This window comes from Miscanthus floridulus, chromosome 12 (genome assembly GCF_019320115.1).
Source record: "Miscanthus floridulus cultivar M001 chromosome 12, ASM1932011v1, whole genome shotgun sequence".
In the NCBI taxonomy this organism is placed as follows: Eukaryota; Viridiplantae; Streptophyta; class Magnoliopsida; order Poales; family Poaceae; genus Miscanthus; species Miscanthus floridulus.
In genome coordinates this window covers 57,312,516-57,324,516 of record NC_089591.1, presented here as the reverse complement: position 1 = coordinate 57,324,516, position 12,001 = coordinate 57,312,516, and the positions used below count along the sequence as shown (strand labels likewise).

Below are 12,001 nucleotides of genomic sequence, written 5' to 3'. Positions count from 1 at the left end.
CAGCTACAGAGAGCCCCGCTACAAAGATACGTGGTAAGATACTTGAATGGTACAATTTGTTATCCATTTGGTATTAAGTATGTATACTAAAATTATTCAACCGCGTTTCTGTACCCAGGCGACACAATTATCGAGGCTGTCCAACGAAGTAGCATACTGGCTTCACGAGTCTAGAGGGCTGAGGCCAGGCGTTCTCGCGGCTTTTGTGGAGGTAAACATAAACTTGTCCGTTCAGAAAATGTTTGTTCAGTGTATATGCGTTTGCGAAATACACTAACTTTAACGTCTATTTATACAGAAGGTGAAGAAGAGCTGCAGGAAGCTAGCTCAGAAGCTGAGCTGCATGGACACTCCTTATGAGGAACCGCCACTCCCGGCGCGGTCGGGTGCCACGTCTTCAGCCTCTTTGAGGACATCAGCCGGCTCTTCTCAGCAGATGACAGGTGCCACTTCCGCGGTGCGTACACCACCACATCATAGCGCTGGGAAGGACCCTGCAACCGAGGACAACGATGACGACGCCCCCCGGGCTTCCGCAGACAGCACGACTAGTGGGACGGTTGGCTGCAGGACGAGATCGGCATGTCTCAGCTAGGTAGTGCCCCGCTTGGTACCCAAGGAGCCTCACAGGTACTATCAAAGATTGTTTATTTAAATACGTAGGCTCCATGAACTAACGATCATAAATAATTATAAGTAATCGTGCGTATCATATACTTGTAGGGTACGAGCCGTACGCACCGTCGACGCGACCATACCGACGTTGGCTATACTCCTAATGTGTTGTCAACAAATCCGAAGAGACAGAGGCGTCTGAGGGATCCTTACACTCCTGGGTCTTAGTTTGTTAGGTCAAACGAATATTGACGTCCGAAACTTGCGGGGTTATTTGGTTATGTTATGTCAAACTTATGTCAAAACAATGAAAATATTATGTGCCAGCTTGTCAACTTGCGCACGGACTTTATTTATCTGTTTCATATTTGTTTCTTTGCGTCGCGGCAGCACTGCCGGCGAGATTAAGTACCAACTAGTTCGGGAACCGGCAGTCCCGGCGTATCTCGACGCCGGTGGCAATTTTTCATAATCGATTAGTTAAATTGGTGGTTAACCGTATTATGAAAGACGGAAAAACAAATCATTGACTTATCAAATTCTCTATTCGGCCGTGAAAAAAATTCAACAAAAGACAGAAACAAATCTACTATTGATTTTACGTTAAGCAATACTTAGAATAACTCCCACTATCGGCGCGACGCGTTCGGATTAAACCGTTCAGGTACCGCCGGCCGGGCGGCGAGCGCGGTGGCCACGCGGGCTTGCTGCTCGGGCAGGCGGGACTGGGCGCGATATTTATTCGGCTCTGCCGCGCCATGGATCAGGGTGTGGCACTGCCGCGCCAAGGTAGGTGGCGCAGCAAGAGCTGCCACGTCAACGGTCACCGAAACCGGTCGTCGCCACGTCAGACCTCTGCCGCGCCACCATGCATGGCGCGGCACAGGCATTTGGCCGCGCCAGGGCAATAGGCACGGCCAAAAGTGTTAGTTTTAAAAAAAAACTTGCAGTATTAGATTTAAAATTAGTTATCAAAAAAGTGTTAAAATTAAAAAAAATTCTCGGTGGCCGTTGTTGTGCAGATGTGTTGGAGGTAGAATTGGCTCTTGGTAATATGTTGTGCGGTATCGAAATTAGGGGTGAAGTACTGTAGTATATATTGGATCATTCTTAGAAAAGAACGCCAAAGACCCATGCATAAAAAGACCAGGCACCAGAACTTATTGATTCCTAATTAATTAATCTTATATATTATGACTGAAAAGATTAGGACATTTTAGGCGACCGGAAAAATATCAAAATCATATCAGGTTGTTCGTAGTACTGTATATTAACTATACAAAACTTGGAGAGAGAGAACAGGACATTGATCACGTACATGATGCATGTCTCTCATCAGATCTCAAAGGTGCTCTCCATCTCAAGCTGCCCACCCGCGGCTTCTTCTTCATCGTCACCGACGTACAGGTAGGGATTCTTCTCCACGGGCTGGAAGTTGTAGAACACGAACACATAGAAGGCAAGGCTGGCCGTCTCGATGGAGACATTGACGGCCCACTGGTACTTGTAGCTGAGCACGGCGGCGACGGCCGACGCGGCGATCCGCGTGAAGTAGAGGTAGCACACCACCACCAGGTAGAACTGCTTAAAGAGGGTCAGCTTCTGGAGGTTCCGCGCCGCCTTGCCGTCGGTCTTGGACGCCTCCCGCAGGTTGCGGATGGACCAGATGATGGGGAAGAAGACCGCGCAGCAGCAGATGACGTCCACCAGGAGGAAGATCTGGTTCCACGCCAGCCAGTCCCTCCCCGCCGGCCCCGTCTCCCCGATCACCGCCGACGCGATGTTCTCGATCACTTGCAGGGGTATGATGATCATCAGCACGTTCTTCTCGCGCTCCTGCACGCACGCACGCACGCACGTATGATATATCGTTGGTGATCGTTGCATGCAGATGCAGCACGGATCGATCGGAGGATCAAACGATGACGACGACGACGCATGCATGCTCATGCACCTGGAGGTAAGGTTTCAAGAAGGACCAGCCGGTGCCGATGAGCACGATGACGGTGAAGAGCAGGATGCCCTTGAAGAAGCCGAACACGTAGAAGGCGACGTCCCACCCGTGCGGCGTGCCGGTGCGCTCCACGTACCACTGGTCCTCGGCGGCGCACGCGAGCTTGAGCGCCTTGAACAGCAGCAGCGCGCCCATCACGGCGTGGATACGCTCCGCGGTCCTGCGGTGCTTGACGCAGACCAGCATCCACGTGCCCAGGAACGTGAAGTGCACCGCGGCCGCGGCCGCGAAGATCCACGGCAGCGGCAGCAGGCCCACGGGGAGGTACTCCCGGGCGCCGGAGCGCCGCAGGTTGTACATCTCGGTGCGCACCTCCATGGTGACCTCCACGCCCTCCTGGCAGCTGCTGAACAGCACCGTGTACTGGTCGTCGGAGTCGATGGTCAGGGAGCCCCGCCCCGTGCCGTCGGGCGCCACCTCCTTGAACAGGAAGAGCCGCTGCACGTACTTGCTCGTGAGCGGGCAGAAGGCGCCGCCGGTGGCCTCGGCGTAGTCGGACTCGTTGTTGATCTTGTAGAAGAGGGAGTTGGAGATGAGGAAGAAGCCCATGAGCGTCGTGTCCACGGCCTGCAGCTGGGAACCCTCGGGGACCCTCCATGAGATGCCGGTGGCTGAGACAGTGGCGTGGCCGCCGCGCCTGAAGCCGAACTCCTCGAACAGGATGACGGAGCGCGAGTCGGAGACAATGGGCGTCGTCTTGATCTCAGCGCGAGCGATAGGGAGGACGGCGGCGAGGGAAACAACGACGGCGAGGACCATGGAGGCGGCAATGAATCTACCGAGCTGCATTGTTGGTCGTCACGTACGTAATGAGTTGGGTTCGCGTCACGCCATTCAATTCGCCCGCGGCCGTGGGTGAGGAAGAATGCCCTTGCCTGCTCTTGGCATAGATAGAATTGTGGCATGCATGAGCTGTGCACGAAGCCACACGAACGGAGAGGGAGGGGCCTGTCGACGAGCATGGCGTGTTTTAGGGATGGCCATGAGAGCCTGGAGAAGATCGCATGCATCAGCATCCAGAACTCTAGTAGAACCGATCGACCTCCACTTGTAGCACTTCTCATTTTCAGTGCTCCACTATATCCAACTATATTGAAATCAACAATTTTAGGCCCTGTTTGGATTTTTCTAAACAAAATAAGAACAAGATAGAAAAATGAGAATAATATCAAACACTTAGGCCCTGCTTGCGGTTTAGCTTTTCCGAGTCTCACTTATAAGCTGAGGAGGCTTATCTGATAAGTCACGATCTGGAGAATCTGCTATCTGAATAAAATGGTTATTTGACTGTCATGATTATTTCGGGAGATTGTCTATCTTGAATGTAAAATGACCTATGTGCCCCTGAGGCTGATGTTACTGTCGATGTTTCACCACCGATAGCCTGCCACGGGGGTACCCGGGCAGTATGTTCGGGCTTCAGCGTATGCAGAACTCGACGGTAAACGTAAGAGACAGTCGATTTATCCTGGTTCGGGCCCTCGACCGTGATCGAGTAATCCAGTCGGCGTTTAGCCTTTGCGTTGGATTGATTGTCAAGTGTTGTGTTGTCAAAATCGTGTCTCTAGGGACCCTGCCCTCCTTTATATAGTCAGGAGGTCAGAATCCTAGTCGGTTTACAATTAGAGTTCCTAGTAGGATTACAGAATAATACTACTACTAAGATTAAAGGGGAAGAATCCTAGTTAGACTAGATCTTCTCCCTTCCTTGCGGGGTATCCCGTGGGTCCAGCATCGACAAGCCCCCGAGCACTTCATGGTTGAGCTCTCGAAGCCTCGTCTTGTTCCTTCAGGTCTTGTCGAGCAGGAACAAGCGTCGTCCGAGTGCTTTCTTGAGCGAAACCGTGTAGCGCTTCGTGAGATCTTCGCGTGGTGTGTACCTTTTTGAAGAAAAAAGTACTCCCATTTAGGTGTAGCCCCCGAGCCTCTTGCTGTTTGGCATAAGGAGCTGGAGGGTCTTCTCTTGAAATCGCTCTGATTCTTCGTCGAAGGGCTCCTGAGCATATACCCGGGTTCGGATATAGATATGTCTGGGTTCTTTGTCAAAAAGAGCTCGGATATAGCTATGTCCAGGTTTTTTTTGTCATGTGGCTTTGAAGTGGTCTGTCTTGAAGAAGTCTTCTGAGTGATGTGCGCTTTTTTGAAGGAAAAAGTGCACTCATTGAGTGTAGCCCCCGAGCCTCTTGCTATTTGGAACAAAAAGTTGGAGGATCTTAAATCTTATGTTGTTTAAAAAACTACTGTCTTGAGGAAGTCTTCTGTGTGATGTGCGCTTTTTTGAAGGAAAAAATGCACTCTCTGAGTGTAGCCCCCGAGCCTCTTGCTGGGTTCTTTTATCCAAAAAGAACTTGGATATAGGTTCTTGGCATGTTCTCTGGTAGTCTGCTGTTGTCAGATGTAGTTGTACGGTGGTGGGTGATAGTAAATGATGTTTGTTCACAAGTTGTACAGTGTTGATATATTCTTCCAAATATGCTCGTTCTTGAGTACTGCTCCTTCACGCCTGAGTCCTCTTTCATTGAATTCTATTTTTTCACTGTGTCCTTTGTTAGGTTTGTTCCGTTGGTGCTCCTGGTACGGGTGCACCGCTTCTTTGGCCTATAAATATCCTCCTTGTGTGTTGTTTTGATTCATCGAGTATTTTGTTGCGTGGTCTGAAGTCTCCGTAGTCATGAATATGATAGTTTATGAAGTAGAACAGCCTCCGGACATATTTTGCATTTCTTGTGTATGTTGCTGTAGCTGGAGGGAGTCTTGTGATAGGGTTAGAGGTAGGCTAATCCCGTAGTAGCATTGTACTTGAAAGTACGTGGCGGTAGTCGGAGGGAGTCTTGTGATGTGGGATGCGTTCCTTCATCTGACAGTTATGGGTTGATCCTCGTTGCCTGCCCTGAGACTGTCCAGTGCAGATCAACACCATATCCAACATCACATCGGACTTGGGTAGACAGATGCCTACCAGCCTTCTCTGCTCCATGTTGTCCCACCGTGCTGCTGATTTCTGCCTTGGATGCACTGCGTTCGTCCTTTGAAGAAAACAATGTAGCCAAGGGCGGTTTGTTCTATCGAGTAGCAATTTGGAACACGTAGTCATTTCAGAGCCTAGCCATGTCCGAGTTCCTCTTTGCTACCTTGCTTGTCATAGTACCGAGTTCGTTGGGTCTTGTAAGATGTCTAATCTTCTATTTTTTGAAACCATTTATAATGGAAAGAATCTTGTCTTCTGAGTTGTCATTCTTTATTCTCCTGATGTCCCGGTTGTTGATGAGATTCCTGAGTTCTTTCTGTAAGGACCGGGTTGTTGCGTTCCTTGTGAGGTAACTCTTCTTTGCTTCATTGTTGATGAGTTATTTTTGTAGTAATATGATAACTCCGCCGTGGTGCTTAATGGATAAGTTTGAAATCTGCCCGTTAAACTATACCGTTGTGTGGATTTGTGTCGTCCATCATTTTAGCTGTGTCAGTAAATGGACCGTTGTGTCCTCATGCCGTGTTAAAACGGGCCTGGTGGGCCGCGTTTTTACTGGTGTAAAATCTATTTAAGGGTCTTTCCTCTTCTTTTTCTTTAGTGCTTTAATTTCCCTTGAAACCCTAGTCTTCAAACTTCCGCCGCCGCCATTGTTGCTGTCATCTGAGTGCCGCCGTCCAAATCATCTTTGCCTCCTAGTTCCTTATTGCTCCCACTAGTATATGGGTAGGAAGAAATCAGTGAGCAAGTCCCAAGCGGCCTTTGTAGACGAGGAGGCATCACTTTCCATGATTGAGAATCAAGAGTTTATGGCCATGAGGGCTGCTCAGAAGATTTGGCCGGCTCCAACAACGACTGAAGATCAGCTTCGCGAGCTTGTTAGCGATGGTCTGATTCAGAGCAAGGATATTGTTGATTGGAGAGCTCCAGGCGAGCATCGGGTCCCTACTCTAGGTCCTGGTGAGAGTATTCTTTTCGTCTCCTTTATCCGTGTCGAACTCTGCCTTCCTACTTCTGCTTTTCTTCACCGATTTCTCAGCTATTTTGGGATTAGCCTTAACCATCTTGCTCCCAATGATGTCCTTCATCTTTTTATTTTCGTTCATCTTTGTGAAACTTTCCTTGGAATTCCTCCTTCTCTTTCTCTCTTTCGTTACTTCTTTCGTCTGAAGCCACAACCCTACCGCGATGACACCAATGTTCTTGGTGGCTACGGGATTCAGTTTCGCTAGGGTCTTAAGAGCAAATTCTTTGACTATGACCTGGTTGATTCTATGAGGGATTGACGTGCCGACTGGTTTTATGCCACCAATTTGATTCCTCCTCTTTCCGTTCATTCTTGATCTGGTCCCTTGGTTAATGACTGATGAGAAAAGAATCCTGTGATGATGGCTGAAGTCTAGGCGATCAAGCCGTTTCTTGAGAGGATTTGTACTCTAAAACAGCAAGGCTTGACCGGCTTTGGGATTATTTCTAGTTTTCTTCGCCGCTGAGTTCAACCTCTGAAGGAGCGAGAAAATTATGGCTTTGAGTACTCTAGGGCAGAGGACCCTTCTCGTATGGTCCCTGCCCTTGAGTTGACTGAAGAGGAGGTGCTTGAGCGTCTTCAGAAGATGCTGAAAGGAGTAAGCGTCGTCCCGCTTGCTGTCCTTGAGTACAGTGCTAACAACCCGCCCCCTGCTGTGAGTTGTTCTTTTCTTATGTGGGTATTTTTGTGTGTCTTTTGTTGTATCTAATTTTTGCTTAATCTTCCTTGTCTTGTTGTTTTACTCTTTTATAGGAATTGGGGCGTAATTTCGCTGATCTAATTCCCCTTGATGATTTCCCTACAAATGTGGAGGCTGGGGGTAGTCTTGTTGGGGCATCCTTGACCAGTAAGTTTCAGACCACCACAATATTTCCTAGCGTTTCTTCCGCAAACCTTGATGTATATGTAGAGTATGTTCCTCGCCTAGTTCCTCAAGCTCCTCATACTTTCAAAAAGAGGGGGCGAGCGGATCGTTCTTCTTCTACTCCATCTGCTGCCAAGAAGTCTCGCCAGTCGAGTACTCGTCCAGGTACTCTAGTTGTAGCTAGCATGCTCTTAGGTGAGCATATTAATGCGATCTGTCCTTTTGTTGTTTGTTTTTATCTTTGGCCGAGTACTTTTGTCCTTTTTCAGCTGGTGCCATGGTGGCCTTGGTCGAGAGTGAGGAAGAAGAGGATGATGATGTCGCCCTTGTTACTTGTCGGTGAGTTGTTTTCTTATTTTCCTATTGTTGAACCCCTCCTTTTGTTTTGCTTTAGTATTGTTCTCTTGTAGTAAGCGGTCATCGGGTTCGAGTTCTTCTAGGGCTCCAGTACCGGCCGCGTCGCTCCTGTCACAGGGTAGCGGTGATGTTTTTGCCACTATAGTTCCCCCTCTTAGGTCCTCTGTTGGTTTTCTGAAGAAGAGGGTAGCTGAGTGAGTGATTCCTTGTTTTGCTTCTTTGCTTCTGTTTTCTTTTTCCTGACTCATATTCTTATCGTTGAGTTTTCTTATCATCTTGTAGACCCTTGTCTTCTCTTGCTCCTCAGTTGCCCTCTTGTCAGTCCTCTGGTGCGCCCCCGCGTACTGAGTCAAAGGACTCGGAAAGTACGGTCAGTGAGGTGGCTGTGAGGGAGACGGGGCCCCCTGGTGATCATGCTACTTCGGATCTATTAACTCTGGGGGTGACTGTGGCCATGGGGGTGGATCCATCTGAGGAGGTAGTCGGGGCTTCCCAGGATATGGCCCTGGTCTTGCCTTCTTTGCCTGCGTCGGCTTCTCCTTCTGTCTCTCTTGGTACCGGTGCTCCGCGTTTGGACGATGATGTGTTGCATCAATTTGATGCTACTCATCGGTTGTCAGAGCTGACCGTCGCGTGGGGAAACTTGTCGACCTTTGCGACTTCTTTTGGGGAAAAGCTCTAGGTAATTTTTTCTAAAGTTCTTTCTTTGGATGTTCGTCTTCCTTCTTTCCTTATGTCTTGTTTTTCTCTCTCTCTTTTTGCTTAGTCTTTTTCTCATGATCATACTGGCTTCTTTTTCTCGTCTGAAACCGAGAAAAAGTTGTCTTCTGAGGTGAGTACCCTAAAGGCAGAGCTTGACCTCTGTCGGGCTGAGTTGGAGACCGAGCGTCAGACGCATCAGAAGGAGGAGAAGGCTCTCCATGCTCAGTTGGTCGAGGCAGAAAAGCAGAGGGATTTAGCTGCCCAGGAGGTCTTGAAAAATGTGGAGGCCATGAAGAAAGAGTGCACTGGTATTGCGAGTTCTTTTTCGTTTCCTTTTGTATTCGAATTTGCCTTTCTGCTGACTTGTTTTTTGTTGCCTGGTCTAGCTCTCCGAGTTGAAAAGCAGAAGCTCTCGAAGGCTATCGAGGAGATGAAGACACTTGTTCGTACTAACCACAATAGGGCCGAGGAGGTAATTATTCGAGCTGAAGAAGAACTTGTGCTTGCTAAATTGGTTAGGCGTGGAGCTGATAGGGATCTTGTGCAGGCCCAAAAAACCATCGAAGCCTTGACTGGCAAGTTGGCGACGACTACTGAGAACTAGAATGCTTTGTCGAAATCCTTTTGGTTAGTAGCCGGTCTTCTCCAGACTTCAGCGGATGATGGTCAATCTTGGGCTCAGTTTATTCCCCAAGTGCCGACCCGTTTCCAGGAGTTCGTGAAGAGGTGCGCCCAACTATGTACCAGAAATGTTCTTGCCCAGGTCCGGGTTCTTTCTCCGGAGTTTCCTTTGTCCAAGGTTGCTGATGAAGCCGAGAGTCAAGAATATCTGGATGCTATTGAGAAGGTGGAGCCTGAGGTCGAAGATTTGGCCAGGAGGATCGTTGATAATCTTAACATTGATATTTCTTCTCCTGATGACAATGCTTGATGTAATCGACCTTTGTACTCTAGCTTCTATAATAGAACACTAAACTTCTTTTTGAATGAAGATTGAATGAATATTCTTTATTTTTTTGTTGATGTCTTCTATGCCTGTACTTCTTCATCTTGTAAACAACCTAGTTTAGGTAGATCGTTGTCTTGACAAACTTTCTTAATCTGTCGAGTGCTTTTCTGGCTTTTGTTTGTGCCGTGTAAACAACTCGGTATATGTAGATCGTTGTCTTGACAGACTTTCTTGACTTGATGAGTGCTTGTTTGGCTTTCGTTTGTGACTTGTAAGCAACTCGGTATAGATCGTTGTCTTGTCAAACTTTGTGTTCTTGTTAGTGCTGAAAAGACTTAGGACCGACGATCTCGAGTATCTTCAGCTTCTTCTTTTCGGCTTAACTCGGGATGTGGTCAGCATCTGGTCCTTTCCCTAGTTGCAAAAACATCCTAGGATTGACAAGCCCCTGAGCACTTCATGGTTGAGTTCTAGAAGCCTCGTCTTGTTCCTTCAGGTCCTACCAAGTAGGTAGTGTAGCCCCCGAGCCTCTTGCTTTTTGGAACAAGGAGCTAGAGGGTCTTGTCTTAAAATTGCTCTGATTTGTGCTCAGGCTTAGTTTCAGTCATTTTACTTTTTGGTTCGGGTGTTAGCTTATTAGCTACCCTCATTGGCGGGCTCAAGCATCTTTTCAGCTCTTTTGCTCTTGGCCAGTATGCTCAGGCGTGTTTTTAGCCATTTTGCTTTTTGTCTCGGGTGTTAGCTTATTAGCTACCCTCATCGGTGGGCTCAAGCATCTTTTCAGCTCTTTTGCTCTTGGCCGGTATGCTCAGGCGTATTTTCAGCCATTTTGCTTTTTGGTTCGGGTGTTAGCTTATTAGCTACCCTCATCGGCGGGCTCAAGCATCTTTTCAGCTCTTTTGCTCTTGGCCGGTATGCTTAGGCATATTTTTAGCCATTTTGCTTTTTGTTTCGGGTGTTATCTTATTAGCTACCCTCATCGGCGGGCTCAAGCATTTTTAAGCTCTTTTGCTCTCGGCCAGTATGCTCAGGCAGTATTTTTAGCCATTTTGCTTTTTGGTTCGAGTGTTAGCTTATTAGCTACCCTCATCGGCGGGCTCAAGCATCTTTTCAGCTCTTTTGCTCTTGGCCGGTACGCTCATTGGAAACAACTCGGGGAAAGCCATAATAAGACATATGTTGTCGAGAAAGAACCATCTTTATTGATCATGAACATTGATAAGTCATAATAGTACATATGCTGTCGAGGAGCACCATCTTTATTGATCATGAACATTGATCTCTCGTGGCTTGTATATATATTCTTCCTTGAGTTGTTTTCATGTGTAGAATCTTCTTAGCTGGCTGATGTGCTATGTATTGTTGACTTCTCTTCCGTCTTCAGTTATCAACTTGTATGTGCCTGGTCCGATGACTTTTATGACGATAAAAGGACCTTCCCATGGACTGAGTAGTTTATGGCATCCGTTAGTTTTTTGTATTCTTCTTAGTACTAGGTCTCTGACTTGTAGTGATCGAGGCTAGGTATTCTTGTTGTAGTGGCGTCTTAATCCTTTTAGGTATCTTGCTGATTGAAGGGTAGCATTCACTATGACTTCTTCTGTACTATCGAGTTCTAATCTTCGGGTATGTTCTGCTTCTCCTTCGTCATATTGTTGTATCCTTGGTGACGTCCAGATCAAGTCGGCAGGTAGTACGACTTTTGATCCATAAACTAGGAAGAAAGGTGAGTATCCGGTGGCTCTGCTTATTTGAGTTCATAGCCCCCATACGACCTTGGGTAATTCTTCAATCCATTTTGATCCATAGTCCACTAGTTCTTCATACAATCTTGGTTTTAATCCAGCTAGTATGAGTCCATTAGCCCTTTCTACCTATCCATTGGCCTCTGGATGTGCGACTGATACGTAATCTATGCTAAAGCCGTAGTCCTATGCCCAACTTTGGAATTCTATGGCTGTGAAGGGAGAACCTAAATCTGTGATGATTCGATTGGGTATACTGAAGTGGTGCATAATATCTTGTATGAACTCGACTCCTTTGGCTGCGCTGTATTTTGTGAGTGGTTTGTATTCAATCCACTTGGTGAACTTGTCAATTGCTATGAAGATGTACTCAAAACCGCCTTTTGCTTTCTTGAGAGGTCCTACTTGATCCAGCCCCTAGCAGGAGAAAGGCCAAGCGGGTGGGATGCAGATGAGATTGTGTGCTGGCACATGAGCTTGTCTTGCGAACATTTGACAACCTTTGCATTTTCTAACAAGTTCTTCTGCGTCTTTCAAAGCGGTTGGTCAGTAGAACCCGGTGTGGAATGCCTTGCCGACTAGTGTTCTTGAGGCGGCATGATTTCCACAGCAACCTGAGTGTATTTCATCTAGGGTCTCTTTGCCCTCTTCAAATGAAACACATTTTAGGAGTACTCCTGATGACGCGGCTCTTCTGTAGAGTTTGTCCCCTACTAGGACGTAGTTCTTGCTTCTGCGAACAACTCGGGTAGCTTCCTC

General features: G+C 47.6%; 1 protein-coding gene across 1 annotated transcript; it reads right to left on the bottom strand.

Moving 5' to 3' along the window:
• Positions 1-1,797: 1,797 nt before the first annotated feature.
• LOC136498210 (protein CANDIDATE G-PROTEIN COUPLED RECEPTOR 7-like) lies at positions 1,798-3,546 on the bottom strand. Its single transcript, XM_066494160.1, has 2 exons — positions 2,570-3,546; positions 1,798-2,451 (listed from the first exon to the last, which is right to left on the bottom strand). Exons 1-2 carry the CDS (start codon positions 3,416-3,418, stop codon positions 1,951-1,953), a joined length of 1,350 nt encoding a protein of 449 aa, XP_066350257.1. The 5' UTR covers positions 3,419-3,546; the 3' UTR covers positions 1,798-1,950.
• Positions 3,547-12,001: the final 8,455 nt, after the last annotated feature.

Coding starts and splice junctions, on each gene's coding strand:
- LOC136498210 (XM_066494160.1), bottom strand. CDS start 3,418: ATGCAGCTCGGTAGATTCATTGCCGCCTCCATGGTCCTCGCCGTCGTT. Junction 2,452..2,569: donor TCTTGAAACCTTACCTCCAG/GTGCATGAGCAT, acceptor GCGTGCGTGCAG/GAGCGCGAGAAGAACGTGCT.